This window comes from Gigantopelta aegis, chromosome 2, assembly GCF_016097555.1.
Source record: "Gigantopelta aegis isolate Gae_Host chromosome 2, Gae_host_genome, whole genome shotgun sequence".
NCBI lineage: Eukaryota > Metazoa > Mollusca > Gastropoda > Neomphalida > Peltospiridae > Gigantopelta > Gigantopelta aegis.
In genome coordinates, this window is record NC_054700.1 from 45437147 (window position 1) to 45460691 (window position 23545).

General features: G+C 42.3%; 1 protein-coding gene across 1 annotated transcript in view; it reads left to right on the top strand.

Annotated features, from left to right (window-relative positions):
- The first annotated feature begins 11069 nt into the window (after positions 1-11069).
- LOC121388698 (elastin-like) overlaps positions 11070-23545 on the top strand; it is a 183946-nt gene continuing 171470 nt past the window's right edge. Inside the window, exons 1-2 of the mRNA XM_041520161.1 lie at positions 11070-11106; positions 16196-19422. Of these exons, the coding sequence (XP_041376095.1) occupies positions 11070-11106; positions 16196-19422 (3264 nt within the window). The remainder of the gene's footprint in view (positions 11107-16195; positions 19423-23545) is intronic.

Genomic DNA, 23545 nt, shown 5'->3' on the forward strand with positions numbered 1-23545 from the left:
GTTTATACTGGCGGTTTACTTGCGTGTCAAAGTCTGTTTTGTTTAACGACAACGCATTGATTTACTAAATATCGGCTATTGGTTGTCATGTATTTGGTTATTTTCACAAATAGTCATAGAGAGGAAACCCGCTATTTTGGTAAACGATGTCACTAGAGCACCTTGACGTAGGTGTATTAGTCATCGGCTATTGGATGTCAAGTATTTCGTTATTTTCACATATAGTCAAAGAGAGGAAACCCGTTGTGACGGAACATGCTCTTATCTTTTCACCTGTGGCGATGTCCATTGTGGTGCCTACCAATACACACCAGAGGCCAGGTGTAGCTTGGTTATGCAATACCTCCGCGCGACCATGGTATCTCTAGCGAACTGGCGTCGATCAGTCTAGGCTTGTAAGAAAATATACCGTCTTGGTCGCTGTGGAAATATACACATCATAAGATTCGGTCCCGCGTACTGTCTCCGGACCAGTCTTGGATTTTTTATAATAAATAGCTAGGATTTTAGATATATCAGGGAGAAACATTGGAAGTATCCAGGGGAACGGACGTTGTCCAACTGAACGAACTATATTAGTTCAGACCGGACTTGGTAACTATATATTTCTGCTCTGTTGTATAACTTTGATGTGATTGATGTGACTTTAAATATTCTAATACTGTATTATACCAATATTCTTTAGACAGTGTCTCCGGTAATCTGACGAAGTAAATTGTAGGCTTCACTGTTCTAATATTTTTATTCGAGTATTTGGTAAGACAAAGCTTAGCCGGTCATCCTAGAGGACCTAGGTAAACTGTAGGTTATTGTCTTTATTGTGATATGTACCAGTATTAATTCTGTATTACAAGGTTACTGTATGAGTATTTAAGGGTTAATTTAAAATTAACCAGTTAGGAATAGAGTTGTAATTCCTTTATTAATAAGTTCCCCTGGCAGTGTTTCTCAATTATCACACGTGTGTGTGTTGTATCACGGTGAAGTGATTAGAATATTGTGTAAACTAGACACCTAGTGATTAACTAATTAAGTGATTAGCTGGAGGCTTATAGATCAGTGCCTGTATTTGACGACCAGGAGGTAGGTATGTTCTTCCAACTTTCTGAACGGGCCGCTAAGCAGCTAAATTGGCCGCAGTCTAAGTGGACATTGTTAGCCGTGTCTAAGTTTAAGGGGAAGGCTAGTGTAGCTTATAATTCAACGTGTGATGAGCGAGCAAGTCAGTACGACCTAGTTAAGTCTGCAGTGTTGAGGGCTTATGAGTTACGACCTGAGGATTATCGTTTACGGTATAGGGAGTTGAAAAAAATGCAGGGTCAGTCTTATAGTGAGTTCGTGGCTAAGAAAGCAGGGATGTTTGATAAATGGGTGGTTTCTCATCAGGTAGGGTCATATATCGAGTTACGGGAATTGTTGATCTTACAGGACATTAAAAATGGATTACCAGTTAGCTTACGTATTCATTTAGAGGATCGTGATATCAAAAAATAGAGGAGGTAGGCATAGCGGCAGACGATTACGTGTTAATACACAAAACTCAGGCCGTACAGGGTAGCTCTATACAACAGGGTGATAAGAAGAAATTTCAGCCAGGTTTTTCCCGGGAAAGTAACTATCGGGGAGAGTCATCTAGTTGGTCAGCTAGTCAGGCAAGGAATGCACCTGGTGGGCAAAGTAAGGATAAACCTGCATTATCAGCCAAAGCACGAACTTTTCGTCCACATTGCAGTTACTGTAAAAAGGTTAACCATCTTGTCGGGTACTGTTTTAAAAGGAAACGCGATAATGCGCAAGTGGTCGGTTTAGTGAGGTCAGCTCCATTAGCGAGAGAGTCAATGGTTAGTCCCATGGCAGAGAAAGTAAACTCGTATGTGTCCACTGGTATGGTTTGTGATGTAAAACAAGAGTTGAGTCCTAAGGCAATATCAATCTATCGAGATACAGGGTGTAGCCAGTCTCGTATAACATCAGATTGTTTAGCTGGTATTGAGAATTCAGATACAGGATGTAGTTTGGCCGTAACCTGATTTACTGGGGAAAATATGGTTGTCCGGTTACATAGCGTTTTCTTGTGTTCGAAGTTTGTGACGGGACCAGTCACTATGGGTGTTGTGAAGGACTTGCCTTTTGAAAACATAGGAGTTTTGCTGGGTAACGATTTGACTAGTCAGTTTTGCCAGCCGCAAGGTGACAAATTGTTAATTGAAGACAGCCCTTTACCAATAGAAGAGTGTGAGGTTGACGAGATTAGATATCCTGCGTGTGTAATGACTAGGGCTATGGCCAGAAGGGTAGCACGAGACCCAGTGGAAAATTGTGATTTGTCTGATACGTGTGTGAGCCATGAAATTGGAGTGGATGAGGTTATCAGTAAAATGGTAGATAAGTCAACTGAGGAACTAAATGTGGTGGAACCTGTTGACCTCCCGCAGAGGGGAAATGAACCAGTTGTGTTTGATAGAGGGACCTTACCTTGTAATAGACAAGAGTTAATCCTAGAGCAGGGTCTGATCCAGATTTGTTGGCAGCTCGCACTACATTGTTAACCGAGGGTGAGATGGAGGATCAGATGTCAGGTTATTATATGGACAAGGGAGTATTAATGAATAAGAGTGTGGAGAAGGTTGTGCCTGATAGTGAGGAATGTGTGACAAGATGTAGAATTGTGGTGCCCTCTAAGTACCGTCCGTCATTGTTATTGTTAGCACATAAGGACGTGTTTGCTGGCCACTTAGGGCGGAATAAGACTCAAAGTAAACTTGCCTCAGAGTTTTATTGGAAGGGAATGTTTGCAGATGTCAGTAAGCACTGTATGTCATGTCATGTGTGTCAGGTTGTGGGGAGACCAAATCAGCTAATTCCTCCCTATCCCCTGCAGAAGGTTCCCATAGTTGGGAAAGCCTTTTCAAAAGTATTGATAGATGTCGTGGGGACATTACCGAAAACGCGTTCAGGCAACCAATTCTTATTAACAATTATGTGCTTAACTACGCGTTTTCCAGAGGCGATTCCCTTAAGGAAGGTTACTGCATCTGTTGTAGCTAGTGCGCTGCTTAAATACTTCACGTATACGGGTTTACCAGGTGAAATTCAAAGCGACCGGGGTACTAACTTCATGAGCAAGTTGATCCAGCAAGTACTGTCTATGTTAGATATACGACAGATTCGTTCTGCTGCATTCCACCCTGAGAGCCAGGGCGCAATAAAACGTTTCCACCAGAGCATGAAAAGTATGCTCCGCTGCCATTGTTTCGACAATGGTACTGACTGGGACCAGACAATCCCTTTCAGGTTGTTCGCAGCACGGGATGCGAAGCAAGAATCTTTAGGATTCACCCCATTTGAGTTGGTCTACGGGCATTCAGCCCGAGGCCCTCTCAAATTGGTAAAAGATAGTTGGTTAGACAAGGATAATGCCGAAAACCTGCTGATTTATGTGGGAGAGTTAGAGATAGGTTGTGGCAGGCGACCGAACTAGCTAGGAAGCATCTGAGCTATGCTCAGAGCAAAATAAAATCAGTGTTTGATAGGAAGGCTAGGAGTCGGGAATTTAAACCAGGGGATAAGGTGCTGCTGTACCTTCCCATTAAAAGGGGTTCATTGCAGAACAGGTATTTCGGTCCCTATGCTGTGCACAAATGGGTTAATCAGACAGGGTATGTGATAAACACTCCTGATAGGGATAGGAAAAGTAGGTATTGTCACATCAATTTGCTAAAAGGTTATGTTGACAGACTGCCGATAGTTCCAGTGTTACCTGTCCAGATTGAGAGTCACTCAATTTCCTGTGATGACGCCAGGACTGCAGAGATCAAATTAACCAACAGCCAGATTCTAGCAGACTTGAGTTCTTATCTACAGCACCTTGACAGCCCCCAGCGAGCAGAGCTGACTACGTTGATACAAGAAAATGTTTCCATTTGTCAGGACTTTCCAACGGTTACCAATACCTTAATCCAGGATGTGCGCTTGGAACCCAACGCTACACCGATTCGACAGCATGCCTATCGAATAAACCCTGTAAAACGTGCGGCACTGAAAAAGGAGATAGATTACATGTTGGAACACGACACTGTGGATGCCAGTGACGTGGGAGCTGGAGCTGTGCTGTTCCAAAAAAAACGAAAATGGACTAGACCATCCTGTAAGTTTCTTCTCCAAAAAGTTTGACAAACACCAGGTGAACTATTCCACTACAGAGAAGGAAGCTTTGGCCATGGTACAAGCTTTGAAGCATTTTCAGATCTACGTGAAATCGGCATTGCATCAAGTGGTTGTCTTTACTGACCATAATCCGCTTACTTTCATTCACAGAATGAAAGCCACCAACCAGAGAGTTTTGAGATGGAGTCTTCTTTTGCAGGAATTCCCAATTACCATTGAACATATCAAGGGCACATCCAATGTAATCGCTGATGACCTGTCCCGAAGTTGAACGTTGTGATAATGTGTTGCCATTCTCGGTTTCTGTTTTTGTTTTTATATATACTAGTGTATACCAGGGACTCAGAGACTCAGTGTGATTACTGGTAGTCACCTTATTACTATAAATGCCTGGATGCGTCGGTTAACGCACATTTTGTTTTGTTTAAATGTAGTATATTTCCCTAATCCTAGAGTAGAGGAAATATCCTTTTGGAGGTGTGTGTGTGTGTGACGGAACATGCTCTTATCTTTTCGCCTGTGGCGATGTCCATTGTGGTGTGGGCTAGCTCTGCCTACCAATACACACCAGAGGCCAGGTGTAGCTTGGTTATGCAATACCTCCGCGCGACCATGGTATCTCTAGCGAACTGGCGTCGATCAGTCTAGGCTTGTAAGAAAATATACCGTCTTGGTCGCTGTGGAAATATACACATCATAAGATTCGGTCCCGCGTACTGTCTCCGGACCAGTCTTGGATTTTTTATAATAAATAGCTAGGATTTTAGATATATCAGGGAGAAACATTGGAAGTATCCAGGGGAACGGACGTTGTCCAACTGAACGAACTATATTAGTTCAGACCGGACTTGGTAACTATATATTTCTGCTCTGTTGTATAACTTTGATGTGATAGATGTGACTTTAAATATTCTAATACTGTATTATACCAATATTCTTTAGACAGTGTCTCCGGTAATCTGACGAAGTAAATTGTAGGCTTCACTGTTCTAATATTTTTATTCGAGTATTTGGTAAGATAAAGCTTAGCCGGTCATCCTAGAGGACTTAGGTAAACTGTAGGTTATTGTCTTTATTGTGATATGTACCAGTATTAATTCTGTATTACAAGGTTACTGTATGAGTATTTAAGGGTTAATTTAAAATTAACCAGTTAGGAATAGAGTTGTAATTCCTTTATTAATTAAGTTCCCCTGGCAGCGTTTCTCAATTATCACACGTGTGTGTGTTGTATCACGGTGAAGTGATTAGAATATTGTGTAAACTGGACACCTAGTGATTAACTAATTAAGTGATTAGCTGGGTTGTTATTATATTGTTGTTGTTAATTAACTACTGCGGCAAATACATTTGTCAGCGTTAGTGTTAATACAGATTCTAAAGTGTATTGTGTTTTGTTGTGTTTTCTAGTGAACTAAACGTTCTACGTATATATATATATATATATATATATATATATATATATATATATATATATATATATATATATATATATATATATATTTATATCAGATCTTATCTCTGATTACTCCTAGAGCCGGGCCACTCGGGCAGTAGCCTGCCCGATACAGAGAGATCTAATAGATATACAGTTAGGAGAGATATTTGGATAATCGTGTTTTATTCAGTTACGGGTATTATCAGGATCCCCGTGACACCCGCTATTTTGGTAAACGATGTCACTAGAGCACCTTGATGTATTAGTCATCGGCTATTGGATGTCAAATATTTGGTTATTTTGACATATAATCTTAAGACAGGAATCCCGCTACATGTTCCATTAGCAGCAAGGGATCTTTTTTAAATTCACAATCCCACAGATATGATAGTACATACTACGGTCTTTGATATACCAGCCGTCAGGCTTAGAGAGGAAACCCACTTCTTTACATTAATAGCAAGAGATCTTTTGTTTGCACCACCCCACAGACAAGATAGCATTTTGATATAACAGTTTTGGTGCACTGGCTGGAACGAGAAATAGCCTAATGGATCCACAGACGGGGATCGATCCCAAACCGATCGTGCATCAAGTTCGAGCTCTTTGTCACTGGGCTACGTCCCGCCCCAAATGTGTAGCAAACGAGTCAGCACATGTTTACACATGTGGCTATCTGGCGTCTACTGCTAGTCTCAGACTATCAACTGCCAACACAATGTTGGCCAACTATCTGCTGTCACGGCTTCTACGACTGTCCAGTTGCTAATCTAAGCGTTCTTACAACTCGATTCTCGTCGTATATTCCATTAGCTGTTAATCTGAGCACACCCGTCATAAGTCAGGAGTTGGTAGCCTGAGCCTAGCATAACGTATGGCTTTGTCTAGGTACCCAGAGAGAAAACTCGCTGACCCCACATAGGCTACTCCTACCGAATAGTAGCGAGATATGTTTTCAGGTCTCTGAAAATTGCGTGAACGATTGTTTCGTTCGCGTGTTGCTCACGCATGTCTAGTTTTGCATAAACAATTTTTCGTTCGCTCATTAAATAAAAGACATGGTTTTCATGGTCTTAACGTGTTACACAAAATGAAATGGGTTACCCTAAATATTCTTGCGTAAGCAATAAATCGATTACCCAACTTTTCAATTTTGACAGGCTTGTGTTCGTACAGACAAGTCAACACATACCACGACCTTTGATGTACCAGTCGTGGGGCATTGAATGGAGCAGGACCATAAACCGACTGGACCCACCGGCGGCATTCGATCCCACAACCAGACACGATTATAGGATTTTGTAACGGGAGGGGAGGGGGAGTAGGAGGGGGAGGGGGTAATGTATAGGTGGCGTGACATTCATGTAAAATTGTTGTTGGCGCTGATAAACACGATTATTACCCATATGGGCTCAAATATACGGGGTAATATTTTTTCAATCACTGCACAGTGTGCAGATTGCTTCTACAGTCACTGATTGGCTGGCTTTAAAAAGACAAGATTTGATTGGCAATTACATACTGCCGGGACTACTTTTTGTTCATTCATGATTCCATTCATCGGTCAAACTATTACTACGAACTTCAAATATTTTTTTACGATACGAACATTTACGGAATTAAAAATCAAAATATATGTACAAATGTTTAAAAATCTTTTTATTTTATTATTTTGACTGAGTTTTTTGGGAACTATTCTTTGGTGGATACTGTTGGGTGTGCACCGGTAACGGCGCGTATGAATATATTGTTATGGCTGGTAGAACGTGTTAGTTGTTACAGCAGCGAGAACGTAAATCTACTTTTTAAAATCGTTAAAGATTGACAATGGGTAATAAAGAGAATAACCAACTCACTACGAGGAATTACGGATTATCTGTCCCTCGTGAATTAATGCTGTAAAACCCTCGCCAGAGGCTCGGGTTTACAACATTAATTCACTCGGGACAGATAATCCGTAATTCCTCGTAGCTCGTTAGTTATTCTCTAATTCTCCACCTTGCACAAAAACATAATTACTTGATAAAAAAAATGGTGAGCTAACCCCTTGGGTCCTTGACTAAAATCCAATATCCGTTATGAGTAATTTGAAAAAAGGGAAGAATTCGTAGGATTTTGGCGGATCCAGAGGGAGGAGAGGGGATCACAGAGATCCCGTGATCCACCGTCGCTCGTTTGAAGTGACAATTTTAATGATTTTATTAAAACAAATGTAATTCACCATCCACAATATACAACACTAAATCGCTCTGGAAAAAACAACAACCCATGTCTCTGAGCATCTTTCTTTCAAAATGTTACGGGGAGTATCCCCCCCCCCCCCCCCCCCCCCCATCCCTTTGAGAGCTCGGCTCATTTGTCTTCAATAAACTCAAATTGCCCTTTACAAAATCCTGAACCCGCCCCTGTATGAGCTAACCGGCCTCGCTGGTGCAGAGGTTAAGCCATCGGACTACAGGCTGGTAGGTACAGGGTTCGCAGCCCGATACCGGCTCCAACCCAGAGTTCGTTCTTAAGGGCTATATCTCTATCTCTATCTCTCTCTCTCTCTCTCTCTCTCTCTCTCTCTCTCTCTCTCTCTCTCTCTCTCTCTCTCTCTCTGCATGCTTGAACCTTAATTGGATATAAGCACGAAAATAAGTTGAAATGAAAGTGCAGGAGCTAACTGCTTAAAGGGACATTCCTGAGTTTGCTGCATTGTAAGATGTTTTCGACGAATAAAATATTTCTACGATTAGCCTTACATATTAAATATATTTTCTTGTTTAGAATATCAGTGTCTGTATATTCAATCTTTCTGGTCGTGTTAATATTTGTAAGAAGCCCAAACTGGATTTTATCTTCAAATAATTTCGTACGTACGAAAAATAATATTTTAACAAATAAAATGAAATGTAACCTGGTACTAATATTAGAACGACCAGAAACACATTTAATATACAGCCACTAATATTTTATGCAGAAAAATATATTTGATATGTAATTACACTCGTTAAAACGTCTCTGTTAGTCGATAACATCTTAAACATTGCAGAAAACTCAGGAATGTCCCTTTAAACCTGCTGGTCTGCAGTAGTAAACGATAATGGATTTCTTGAACTCCTGAACGGAAAAGATATCTACTTAACGCTCAGAGTACGTTTAAAACAGATATCTCTTACAGATTTGAAGCGCTTCTTAGCAGAATAATAAGCCACTAGCAGCTTTCTTTATAGGATTCGATAAACACGAACACGAGCTGTGTGCGGCTTTAAAGAAGGTGAAGAAGACGATGTATTTGTTCAACGACACCTAAGCCAATGTTTCATGGGGGAGGGATCTAGCTCTGTCGGTGAAACTTTAGCCTAGGGTTTATGTCCATTCCAACCAGTGCCCCAGGAGTGGTATATCTTCTCCCACCCCTCCAAAAAAAGGTTTAGTTTAACTACAACACTAGAGCACATTGAGTTATTAATATTCGGCTATTGGATGTCAAACAATTGGTAATCTCGACATATAGATTTAGAAAGGAAACCCACTACATTTTTTTTTTCATTAGTAGCTAGGGCTCTTTTATATGTACCATCCCACAGACAGGATAGCACATACCACGGCCTTTAATATACCAGTCGTGGTGCACGGGCAGGAATGGAACAAGAAATAGCCCAATGGGCCCACCGACCGCGCATTAGGTGCATCAGGCGAGCGCTGGGTTACATCTCGCCCCATGTATATATATATATATATATATATATATATATATATATATATATATATATATATATCAGAGGCCATGGGTATAACATGACAACTAAAGTGAAGTTAATAGTTGCATATTTGCATATTTGCATATAACAGCTTCCTTGCTACTATTGTAGTGCAATTCCTCTGAAGATTACTTGTCACATTCTGATTTGTTTGACATCCAATAGCTGATGTTTAATTAATCAATGTGTGCTAAGTTCTAGTGATGAAATTAAAACAAACTTGACTTAGATTAGATGTGAAGAAATTATTTCCCAGGACAGCGTTCCTGATATTCAGGTCGATATATAAACGCCAAAACAAAACAGTGATAAATCCTGGTCGTTCTAGGATCGATCCCCGTCAATGGGTCCATTTCGGCTATTTCTCGTTTCAGCCAGTGCACCAAGACTGGTATATCAAATACTGTGATATGTGCTACCCTGTCTGTGGGATGGTGCTTATAAAAGATCCCTTGCTACTAATGGGAACACAATTAAGCGGGTTTCTTCTCTAAGACTTTATGTCAAAATTACCAAATGTTTAGCATCCAATAGCCGAAGATTAGTAAATCAATGTTATCTAGTGGTTTCGTTAAACAAAACAAACTTTAATTTTAACGTCCCATGAACCTCAGTTCGATACACAAGCGGTAACACCTCCCGCAACCCACACATCCAAAAATATTTTGAAAAAAACACAAAAAACCCCACAAAATAAGTCATCACGGACAATCGTTTTTGAAGCCATAACCACCACGTGAGCAGTGTTACTCTGGGGGGTCTGAGTCTCGCTGTATCGGATCTGACCGCAATTCGAGAACAGAACAGTTGGCGCTTCAGATCTAGGTGATCGAGACGTTTATTGCCCTGGTCCTACACCAAGGCCACACAGAATCATAACACTTTATTCTTCCTTTGCCACACAGAATCGCAGCACTTATTTTCTTTGACAATAAGTAGCCCGGACAGCCAGTAAGCGTAATGAATGAACGAGCGTAAAGTGGATGAAAAAAAGATCTACTTCCGCAGACAACACGTGATTCTGAATTTGGTAGCAATTTCATTGGGGAATCTCTTATGGGTACAGGCGAGTGATGATAAACGACCGATGGCGGAACAAGCCTTGACGTTGTATTGGTTTGCTAATTCAACTTGGCATTTTGGATCTTTGGTTCGGCACCGGTGGTGGTGGTGGTAGCTCTAGGAATAATATACACACACGGTCATATTGAGAAAATATAAAAGCTATTAAGTGAGACATCTTCTTCTTCGAGAGAGTCGCGACCCGGATTAAATGCTCTTGCAGTACAGTACGGTTAAATCTACTTGTCACGATGACATTGTTATTAGTTTGCGCTGTGGATTTGTTTAGTTTAACAGGAGCCACGTAACGGCGTGTGTGTGTGTGTGTGGAAGGGGGGGGGGGGGGGGGGCGCACTGGAGTAGGAAGGTGCCAAAATGTAGGGTGGGGCGCACGCGCGCACACACACACATAATATATATATATATATATACATTGTATATATACAGTGAAACCCCTCAAAACCGGACAGTCATGGGACCAAGGAAAAAGTCCGGGTTTGAGGGGTATCCGGTTTACAGAGGTTTCAGTATTGAGGTGAACCGTTTGTTGGTTGGTGTTCTCTACTGATGTAATACCTAATAAAACTGCCAAAACAAACAGGTACACTTTCAAACTTTCAAATTATATTAAGTTTATCATCAGGCGATAATTCAACATGGCGGCGTTTCGCCGGACGTTCCGACTTGTCCAAAGTAAATACTAAAATGAAACACTGTTGACAAATTTTCCACCTAACCAAGCCAAATAATTTTACTCTTGGTTACTCTTTATTTTGTTAAATAAACTTTGCAAAGATAAAAACAAAACAACAACAAAAAAGGGTTCAAACAATTGGAAAAATGATTTAAATTCCTAGTTGCTTTGCCGTTCATTGCGGTAATCGTGAGACGTACATGTAGGCTATGAAAAGGAGCTCAATCAAATTCGTAAGTTAATCTAACTTTGTAACAATCGAGCTCAGAATAAAGGGAGTACATGTGTTTCCTCCAGTTATTTAAACATCAAAACTGTTAATTAATCCCTTAATTGGTATTTGTCAACTGCACAACAGTGACACTGGAGCATGCGCACATGTAATTAGCTCTGTGTAGGCAATCACGTTATCGGCTGAGTGGGTAATGCAATAATGATTGACGTCGGTGTGACCGTCCGGTTTTCTGAGGTAAAATTTGCATTAAAGGAACACAATGAGACTGGATAATTTCGTCTGGAGCAGTTTAGAGGGGTTTCCGGTTTAGAGGGGGAAATTTTAGTGTCAGAAGATATGCAAATCCGGTTTTTTTTTAGGGAATTCCGGTTTACTGAGGGTCCGGTTTTGAGGGGTTTCACTATATATATATACACACATGTATAAATATATAAAAAGCATGCCCCCTTGCCCCCCCCCCCGCATCCTACGCTAGTGTGTGTGTGGGGGGTGGGGGTGGGGGTGCGGGCACCATGCTCCCCATTGCCTGTTGTTGTGCTGAGAAATTCAAATGTATATTAGAGGAGCATGCTTCCGAAGCCCCTCGAGCAGGTCCGGGACGTTTGGGCCCTTAAATTTCCATCCCTCGGACCAACGGACTCATCAGTGGCTCCCTTACTTTCAAATTGCACTCACAGTGGCCCCCTACCCCAAAATAAACCCCCAAAACAAACAAACAACAACAACAATACATACACTTTCTAAAACAGTGCGTGGACCCCGCATACAGGCATATTAGAATAAATAATCTGATATATGAATACAAAATTCAGCAACTGTTTAACTGTAAACATATCAACTAACCATTAACACATTGTCCTGGATAGACGTGTATGTGTGTTTGTATGTTTGTGTGTCTGTGTGTGTGTGTATATATATATATGTGTGTGTGTGTGTGTGTGTACGTGTGTGTGTGTGTGTGTACGTGTGTACGTGTGTATATATGTGTGTGTGTGTGTGTGTGTGTGTGTGAGCGTGCGTGCGCGTGCTCAGAACATCGTGCTTGAATATAAGCACACAAATGGAGTTAAATAAAATGAAAGACCACGACAGAACAAGGAAACACAATTAAGTACAGTGCAGTATGAAGCAATACAATAAGGTAAAACACAATGCAGTGTAATAAAAGATATATAATAGAGCCTTATTCAATGGACGGCGGATATCTTCGATTGATTTCAACTGAATGTTTATATTTTTATCAAATCTCCATCATTAATTCATTATTTACACTTGTTTACACCAAGTAGCTGTTGTTTATACCAATATGTCAATAACCAGTCATCCTTCCTTCCTTCACTCATTCATTCATTCGTTCGTTCATTCATTCATCCATTTGTTTATTCATTCACTCGTTCCAACAAAGGCCGTGGTATGTACTATCCTGTCAGTGGGATGGTGTATATAAAAGATCCCTTGCTGCTAATTGGAACGGGTAGCTCATTGCGTGGCAGCAGCGGGTTTCCCTTCTTTGTATCCTTGTGGCCTTAACCATATGTCCGAGGACAAATAGCCGTAATTATTGCGTCATTAAAGAAACTATTTCTTCCTTCTTCCTTCTTTAATTTGGTCGTCCAGCTACTCATTCACATACCCTCCCATTCATTCATTCATTAATTTATTCGTTCGTTCATTCATTCTTTCATTCTTTCATACGTTCATTCATTCATTCATTCATTCATTCATTCATCCTTTTAATGGATTTCAGAGATCTTTTCACCTGCGTTTCTTATTTTTTCTCGACAAAAATATTCTCTTTCAAGTTTGTAGAATTAATTGCTTTTTGATACCGGCCTCGGTGGCGTCGTGGTTAGGCCATCGGTCTACAGGCTGGTAGGTAATGGGTTCGGATGCCAGTCGAGGCATGGGATTTTTAATCCAGATACCAACTCCAAACATTGAGTGAGTGCTCCGCAAGGCTCAATGGGTAGGTGTAAACCACTTGCACCGACCATTGATCCATAACTGGTTCAACAAAGGCCATGGTTTGTGCTATCCTGCCTGTGGGAAGCGCAAATAAAAGATCCCTTGCTGCTAATCGGAAAGAGTAGCCCATGTAGTGGTGACAGCGGGTTTCCTCTCAAAATCTGTGTGGTCCTTAACCATATGTCTGACGCCATATAACCGTAAATAAAATGTGTTGAGTGCGTCGTTAAATAAAACATTTATTTCTTCTTTTTTTAATTGCTTTTTGGTACCGGCAGATATCCTTTCAACCATCCTTCTATCCATTCCATTTCATCCATCCATCCATCCATCCATCCATCCATTTAACCATCCATTCATATATTCATCAACCTATCAGTTCATTCATTCACCCATCCGTTCACGTATTCATTCATCCATCCATTCATTCATTCATTCACCCATTTCAGTGGCGACTCCAGAAAATCCATTTGGGGGGGGGAGGGGGAGGGCAGTGACATGAGGTGGAATGCCAAGGAACTTTGGGAGAGGTTTTGATGGGGATCATAAAAAAAAATACTTAATATATAATAGAATTGTAACTATCGCAAAATTTAGGGGGGGGGGGGCGTCCCCTGCAACCCCCCCCCCCCATGATCCGCCTCTGGATTTGATTTATCTCTGTAAGACATTTGAAAGAAAGGACACATCGACACTACACTTCACCATGCATTCTCAAACAAAGACGTATAAAGTAAACCTACCTGGGGCAACTTGGCCGACAATGCTAAAGATCTCTAAGACGAGGAGCGTCAAGTAGAGTCCTCGTTCCATGCCGGTACGGCCATCAAGAAGGTCACGTCTGGAGATCAGGGGCAAGAATTACACACGATTAAACCATCGACAATATCTCGACAATATCTCACACGACTTAAACTTCCCAACACCAGATCCTTTACTTCCTTGAAAACACGTGTCACACTTCCTCACCAGACTGTATTCGTCATGTCTGTTTGACAAAATTCCTGAACGAGGTATGGAAAATATCCCAAAAGTCAGAAACACGCGAATTTTCTTACGTTTTTGTTGTTGTTCTTTTGGAGGTTTTTTTTAGTGAGAAAAGTATCCTCTTCCGAGAAATGTACATCCTTTTTTTCTTCTTTTTTTTTCTTCCCAGACTAAAAATATGTCTAATCGACAAAATGTCCAGTATCAGGCAGCGAAACACACAGAAAAGAAAATCAAAAACACAATAAATATGAGACTGGTCCTCTCTCACATTGTTGTTTGTTTTCTGTGAGAAAAAAGTATCCTCTTCCGTGAAATGTAAATCCTCTCCCGTTGTTAACGGCGCACGTATTATATCGTGGAACTAACGGGCAGATTATCAGTTGGCTATTGATCGGTTTGAAACATGCAGGACGATTCCCTTGCTGAATGCAGGCACTCGCACACTGATCTCGCTCATCAACGCTTTCACCGACTCAAGAATCCACGCCGCTGGGTTTGTTTCACCTGCAGCCAACCATTCCGACTTTTCTTTCTTTCTATTTCAGTCTATTTCCCGAAGTCGAAGTTCTGTTAGTATATATTATTAATATGAAATATATTGCAGAGTTCCAGTTTTCTTGCCACCTGTCGTCAAAATAAATCAATCCGACTTTTTTTTTCAGTCACTTTTTCCCGAAATCGAAGTTCGGTTCGTGTATATATTGTTATTCTTCTTCTTCTTCTTATTATTATTATTATTATTATTATTAAATATATTGCAGGTCCTAGTTTCTTTTTCACTTGCCATTCCAACTTTTCTTTTTATTTCTTAGTCACTCTTTCCCGAAGTCGAAGTTCGGTTCGTGTATATATAATTATTATAAAATTAGAGCATTCTTAGTATTGCAAGTTCCTAGTTTGTTTCGCCTGCCGTCAATCATTCCGATTTTTATTTTTATTTTTAAGTCACTCTTTTCCGAAGTCGAGGTACGTGTATATATATATTATTTTTATTACCATCAAATCAGATAATCTTAAGTGTTTTTTTGTACCTGCCGACAACCGTTTCAACTTGTCTGTCTGTTTCGCAGTCACTCTTTCCCGAAGTCGAGGTACGGTTCATGTATATATTATTATTAGCAATATACCATTATTAAATACTACTAGGTCCCAGCCCTTCCTCACTTGCAGTTAACCATTCCGAATGTTCCCCTTTTTGTTTCTCAATCACTCTTTTTCCGGAGTCGTGGTGTGGTTCAGATATATGCCATTATCAAATGAGACTATATGAAATATTCCAAGACGCCGTGGCATCGAGAGAAAGGAGTCACGGGGGATTGCGTATCGCGATTTGAGAAGCCATTCCTATCGCGCGATTCCTTCTTTCATCGGCCGCAAACAGGTTCCCCGACAGCTGTCGTAAAAGCGACGAAGCGTTTAACGTATACACCAAGGATTCGTACAGGCTCACGATAGACAAGGTAATGAAGTGTCCAGCTAAGAAACAGCAAGAACATCTTTTGATGTCTGCAGAAAAACAGTGTTTACTTATCAAGACTACCAGCAGAAACGTCAGAAAGCGAGACTCTTGTTAGAGCTGTTTGTAAAAATATATGCATGACTACACGCAAGAATGTTACGCTAGTCGAAAGGAATTTTAAAAGCATACATATATAAAACATTTTCATCCACTTACTTAAAAGAATATGTAATGACCATCTTGCCAAGCAACGCAGACTGCTTAAAGAATAAATGCTGTATGATTATAAACCACGTCAAAAGGAATATTAAATATTTAGAAAACATTCTCTAAAATTCACTTACAAGTAACTTGTTGTTTTATCTTCATTTTCAAACTAACACATCTTTCCCCTCACCATCTTCTATATTTGCCTGTCATCCGGTAATACATGTAAAAGACAGTGTGGGTGTCATCCCCAATGTGGGTGTCATCCCCAATGTGGGTGTCATCCCCAGTGTGGGTGTCATCCCCAGTGTGGGTGTCACCCCAAATGTGGGTGTCATCCCCAGTGTGAGTGTCATCCCCAGTGTGGGTGTCATCCCCAGTGTGAGTGTCATCCCCAATGTGGGAGTCATCCCCAGTGTGGGTGTCACCCCAAATGTGGGTGTCATCCCCAGTGTGGGTGTCATCCCCAGTGTGAGTGTCATCCCCAGTGTGGGTGTCATCCCCGAGGTTGGTGTCATCCCCAGTGTTGGTGTCATCCCCAATGTGAGTATCATCCCCAGTGTTGGTGTCATCCCCGAGGTTGGTGTCATCCCCAATGTTGGTGTCATCACCAATGTGAGTGTCATCCCCAATGTGAGTGGCATCCCCAATGTGGGTGTCATCCCCAATGTGGGTGTCATCCCCAATGTGGGTGTCATCCCCAATGTTGGTGTCATCCCCAGTGTGGGTGTCATCCCCAATGTTGGTGTCATCCCCAATGTTGGTGTCATCTCCAATGTGAGTGTCATCTCCAATGTTGGTGTCATCCCCAGTGTGGGTGTCATCCCCAGTGTGGGTGTCACCCCAAATGTGGGTGTCATCCCCAGTGTGGGTGTCATCCCCAGTGTGGGTGTCACCCCAAATGTGGGTGTCATCCCCAGTGTGAGTGTCATCCCCAGTGTGGGTGTCATCCCCAGTGTGAGTGTCATCCCCAATGTGGGAGTCATCCCCAGTGTGGGTGTCACCCCAAATGTGGGTGTCATCCCCAGTGTGGGTGTCATCCCCAGTGTGAGTGTCATCCCCAGTGTGGGTGTCATCCCCGAGGTTGGTGTCATCCCCAGTGTTGGTGTCATCCCCAATGTGAGTATCATCCCCAGTGTTGGTGTCATCCCCGAGGTTGGTGTCATCCCCAATGTTGGTGTCATCACCAATGTGAGTGTCATCCCCAATGTGAGTGGCATCCCCAATGTGGGTGTCATCCCCAATGTGGGTGTCATCCCCAATGTGGGTGTCATCCCCAATGTTGGTGTCATCCCCAGTGTGGGTGTCATCCCCAATGTTGGTGTCATCCCCAATGTTGGTGTCATCTCCAATGTGAGTGTCATCTCCAATGTTGGTGTCATCCCCAATGTTGGTGTCATCCCCAGTGTGGGTGGCAACACCAATATGAGTGTAATCCCTACTGTGGGTGTCATCCCCAATGTGGGTGTCATCCCTACTGTGGGTGCCATCCCTACTGTGGGTGTCATCCCCAATGTGGGTGCCATCCCCACTGTGGGTGTCATCCCCAATGTGGGTGTCATCCCCACTGTAGGTGTCATCCCTACTGTAGGTGTCATCTCCAATGTGGGTGCCATCCCCAATGTTGGTGTCATCACCAATGTGAGTGTCATCCCCAATGTGAGTGGCATCCCCAATGTGGGTGTCATCCCCAATGTGGGTGTCATCCCCAATGTGGGTGTCATCCCCAATGTTGGTGTCATCCCCAGTGTGGGTGTCATCCCCAATGTTGGTGTCATCCCCAATGTTGGTGTCATCCCCAGTGTGAGTGTCATCTCCAATGTGAGTGTCATCTCCAATGTTGGTGTCATCCCCAATGTTGGTGTCATCCCCAGTGTGGGTGGCAACACCAATATGAGTGTAATCCCTACTGTGGGTGTCATCCCCAATGTGGGTGTCATCCCTACTGTGGGTGCCATCCCTACTGTGGGTGTCATCCCCAATGTGGGTGCCATCCCCACTGTGGGTGTCATCCCCAATGTGGGTGTCATCCCCACTGTAGGTGTCATCCCTACTGTAGGTGTCATCTCCAATGTGGGTGCCATCCCCAATGTTGGTGTCATCACCAATGTGGGTGTCATCTCCAATGTGAGGGTCATCCCCAATGTGGGTGTCATCCCCACTGTGTGTGTCATCCCCAATGTGGGTATCATCTCCATTGTGGGTGTCATCTCCACTGTAGGTGGCATCCCTACTGTAGGTGTCATCCCCAATGTAGGTGTCATCCCCAATGTGAGTGTCATCTCCAATGTTGGTGGCATCCCCAATGTTGATGTCATCCCCAATATTGGTGTCATCCCCAATGTTGGTGTCATCTCCAATGTTGGTGGCATCCCCAATGTTGGTGTCATCCCCAATATTGGTGTCATCCCCAATGTTGGTGTCATCCCCAGTGTTGGTGTCATCCCCAATGTGAGTGTCATCCCCAGTATGGGTGTCATCCCCAATGTGAGTGTCATCTCCAATGTGAGTGTCATCTCCAATGTTGGTGTCATCCCCAATGTTGGTGTCATCCCCAGTGTGGGTGTCATCCCCAATGTTGGTGTCATCCCCAGTATGGGTGTCATCCCCAATGTGAGTGTCATCTCCAATGTGAGTGTCATCTCCAATGTTGGTGTCATCCCCAATGTGAGTGTCATCCCTACTGTGGGTGTCTTCCCCAATGTGTGTGTCATCCATACTGTGGGTGCCATCCCCACTGTGTGTGTCATCCCCAATGTGGGTGTCATCTCCATTGTGGGTGTCATCTCCACTGTAGGTGGCATCCCTACTGTAGGTGTCATCCCCAATGTAGGTGTCACCCCCAATGTGTGTGTCATCTCCAATGTGGGTGCCATCCCCAATGTTGGTGTCATCCCCAATTTTGGTGTCGTCCCCAATGTGGGTGTGATCTTCAATGTGGGTGTCATCTCCAATGTTGGTGTCATCCCCAATTTTGGTGTCGTCCCCAATGTGGGTGTCATCTTCAATGTGGGTGTCATCCCCAGTGTGGGTGTCATCCCCAGTGTAGGTGTCATCTCCAATGTGGGTGCTATCCCCAATTTTTGTGCCATCCCCAATGTGGGTGTCATCTCTAATGTGGGTATCATCTCCAATGTGGGTGTCATCTCTACTGTGGGTGTCATCCCTACTGTAGGTGTCATCCCTACTGTGGGTGTCATCCCCAATGTGGGTGTCATTCCTACTGTGGGTGTCATCCCTACTGTAGGTGTCATCCCTACTGTGGGTGTCATCCCCAATGTTGGTGTCATCCCTACTGTGGGTGTCATCCCCAATGTTAGTGTCATCCCTATTGTGGGTGCCATCCCCAATGTGGGTGTCATCCCTACTGTGGGTGTCATCCCCAATGTGGGCGTCATCCCTACTGTGGGTGTGATCCCCAATGTGGGTGTCATCCCTACTGTGGATGTCATCCCCAATGTGGGTAGCCCCCATGTGACGGAACATGCTCTTATCTTTTCGCCTGTGGCGATGTTAATTGTTTTAGAGGGCTGTGTGCAGCTTGGTTACGTAATACCCCCGCGCGACGGTGGTAGAGCTGCGTCCCAATATGTACTTAGACCAGGTGTGGAGGCCATATGGCCAGTAGTTACGTAATACCTCCGGTAGTGCGGTTTACGACAGGGGTATTTCTAGCGAACTGGCGACAGTAAGTATGACCATCTAAGAAAATATACCGTCTCTGGGAGTTGTGGAAATATCACATGATAGGTGAGGTACCGCGTTGTGCCCCCAGGCGATATTCGCTGTCTCTCAGATTTTTGAATAAATAGCTAGGATTTTAGATATATCAGGGAGAAACATTTGGAAGGCTCCAGGGGAACGTGTCCGACCGGACTGGTAAATATATTTTTCTGCTCTGTTGTATAACCTTGATGTGACTGATGTGACTTTAAATATTTTAATACTGTATTATACCAATATTCTTTAGACAGTGTCTCCGGTAATCTGACGAAGTAAATTGTAGGCTTCACTGTTCTAATATTTTTATACGAGTATTTGATAAGATAAAGCTTAGCCGGTCATCCTAGAGGACCTAGGTAAACTGTAGGTTATTGTCTTTATTGTGATATATACCAGTATTAATTCTGTATTACAAGGTTACTGAATGAGTATTTAAGGGTTAATTAAAAATTAACCAGTTAGGAATAGAGTTGTAATTCCTTTATTAGTTAAGTTCCCCTGGCAGCGTTTCTCAATTATCACACGTGTGTGTGTTGTATCACGGTGAAGTGATTAGAATATTGTGTAAACTAGACACCTAGTGATTAACTAATTAAGTGATTAGCTCTGGGTTGTTATTATATTGTTGTTGTTAATTAACTACTGCGGCAAGTACATTTGTTAGCGTAGTGTTAATACAGATTCCAAAGTGTATTGTGTTTTGTTGTGTTTTCTAGTGAACTAAACATGCTACATTTATATATTTATATAAGATCTTATCTCTGATTATACCTAAAACCGAGCCACTCGGGTATTAGACTGCCCGATACAGAGAGATCAAATAGATATACAGTTAGGAGAGATATTTGGATAATCGTGTTTTATTCAGTTACGGGTATTATAGGATCCCCGTGACACCCCAATATAAAATATTGGCTACGCCAATGTTTGCAAGTCCATTATCGTCCTGTTACATCCATGCTATATACTTAAAGCTTCAGTCTCCTTTAGCTATATTCGCTTATACAATCTGAATGACAAAACTGTATTCCGATATCAAAATCGTATCTTTGCACAAGGCAGAGTCGAAAGGATGTTATACAAAGTCGTGATTGCTTCCATGATTCACTATCAGGTGCTCGTCCTTGCAAGTCACATAAACATATTGTATTCTCCATACAAGAATGAGAAGCTGGACATTATTTCGTTCTTTTGTGTTAGAAGTTAAATATAGCACTAGATCTGTAGCCATAGACTTTGCGCTACACGTTTCTATAGAACAATAGTGACTATAGCACTTTTATTAAAGTGACAGACCCTAGTTTTTAAACACTAACAATATTTTTTACTATTAGAGCAGTTTTAGATAACTGAAATGATACTTAATTTAGATTTTATTGTTTATATTATCCATTTCCATACATCCGATGTGTTTCTGGTCATCCTGGTATTTTTAATATCACAAAATGCATTCATAATATTTTTTGAAACGCACGTGCATCTGGGAATAACGGTTATGAAGTCCAGTTTATTATTAAGTATGGTTCACCGTTTCAACGTCACAGACTCCTGTTTGACGCTGCTATAAATTTATCCAGAATTGTTACAGGTTTGTAGATTAACTAACCTTAGTGTCTGCTTTTACCGATTCAAACTAGGGTGTGTCGTGGAATTTTATTTATACACCTTTGCCTGCCTCCGGAGTACACCCATTTTTTAATATATATATATATAAAAGTACTACATTTACATGAACTGGAATTACCATAAAGGAAGGAAGGAAATGGTTTATTTAACGACGCACATTTCATTTACGGTTATATGTCGTCGGACATATGGTTAAGGACCACACAGATATCGAGCGAGGAAACCCGCTGTCGCCACTTCACGGTATACTCTTTTTCGATTGACAGCAAGAGATATTTTATACGCACTATCCCATAGACAGGATAGCACATACCACGGCCTTTGATGTACCAGTCGTGGTGCACTGGCTGGAGGGAGAAATAGCCCAATGAGCCCACTGATTGATCCCAAACCGACCGCGCATCAAGCGAGCCCTGTACCACTGGGCTACTTCCCGCCCCTACCACGAAGGAGTCTTCAATGAGAAATTATGTGAACTACATGTTCTTCCATGTTAGTCAGAAAGAAAGAAAGAAATGTTTTATTTAACGACGCACTCAACACATTTTATTTACGGTTATATGGCGTCAGACATATGGTTCAGGACCACACAGAGTTTGAGAGGAAACCCGCTGTCGCCATTACATGGGCTACTCTTCCGATTGGCAGCAAGGGATCTTTTATTTGCGCTTCCCACAGACAGGATAGCACAAACCATGGCCTTTGTTGAACCAGTTATGGATCACTGGTCGGTGCAAGTGGTTTACACCTACCCATTGAGCCTTGCGGAGCACTCACTCAGGGTTTGGAGTCGGTATCTGGATTAAAAATCCCATGCCTCGACTGGGATCCGAACCCAGTACCTACCAGCCTGTAGACCGATGGCCTGCCACGACGCCACCGAGGCCGGTCCTGTTAGTCAGATTACTGCCACTAAAAAACTGTGATCTATGGCCTGTTGTATGTCGTAAGTGAGCGATAACCTTTGATAGTGATGACTCAGGCGTTTATTAAAACTGTAGTTGTGTTTGTATTTTGCATTACTGAATGATGTCGCACCATGGCTATTTCATTTCAACTTATTTTCGTGCTTATAGCCAATTACGGTTCAAGCACGCTGTCCTGGTCACACACCTCAGCTATATGGGCTGTTTGACTAGGACAGTGGGTTAGTTGTTAGTTGGTTAGTGAGAGAGAAGAGGGTGTAGTAGCCTTAAACCTACCCACTGAGTCCTTAAGAACTCGCTCTGGGTTGGAGCCGGTATCGTGCTGCGAACCCTGTACCTACCAGCCTGTAGTCCGATGGCTTAACCATTGCGCCACCGAGGCCGGTTACCACAAGGTCAGACAAGACGGTAGGTTTAAACACACACGTCAACTGGGCTGGGAACTAGGCCGAGAAAAATTGGCGACAACGTTACGTAGGATATCGATTATTTCCAAAATAGAAGATTCTTCAGGTTTCAGAACAATGTTCACTGAATTTATAGGTTTACCTCATAAATGTTAATTACGCATATACGCACATCCATCCATACACGTATTCGGAGAGAGAGAGAGAGAGAGAGAGAGAGAGAGAGAGAGAGAGAGAGAGAGAGAGAGAGAGAGAGAGAGAGAGAGAGAGAGAGAGAGAGAGAGAGAGAGAGAGAGAGAGAGAGAGAGAGAGAGAGAGAGAGAGAGAGAGAGAGAGAGAGAAATATCATTATATTGGAACTCTTTTCACGTGCCTATATCCAAAAGAGGTTCACACACGCTCCTCACGGACTGAACCTCTGACAACGCCAGTATCCAAATCCGGGACATCCTTATAAACAAGTTTTCATTCGTGGGAAATTTTTATATTAGAAAATTGCGTCTCTTCTGCACAATTACATACTCTAGCTTAATCGGTAGAGTGCTCGCATTAGATGCTTTGATTGTACGATCGAATTCTCTAATTGGACCCATACTCTGATTGTTTTGTTGTTGTTGTTTTTTCTTAACCAGAGCCCCACGACTGGTATATCAAAGGCGTAGTATATGCTGTTCTGTCCGTGGGACGCTGTATATAAAAGATCACTTACTGATATTGGAAAATGTAGGGGATTTTCTCTAAGACGACACGTCAAAATTACCAAATGTTTGACATACAATAGCCGATGATTAACAAACCAATGTGCTCTAGCGATGTCATTAAACAAAATAAACGTTTAACTACCCTGCTCTCTCTAGATCTTTTACACACGAGCCGACCGTACAAGAAGTCAAATTAGCA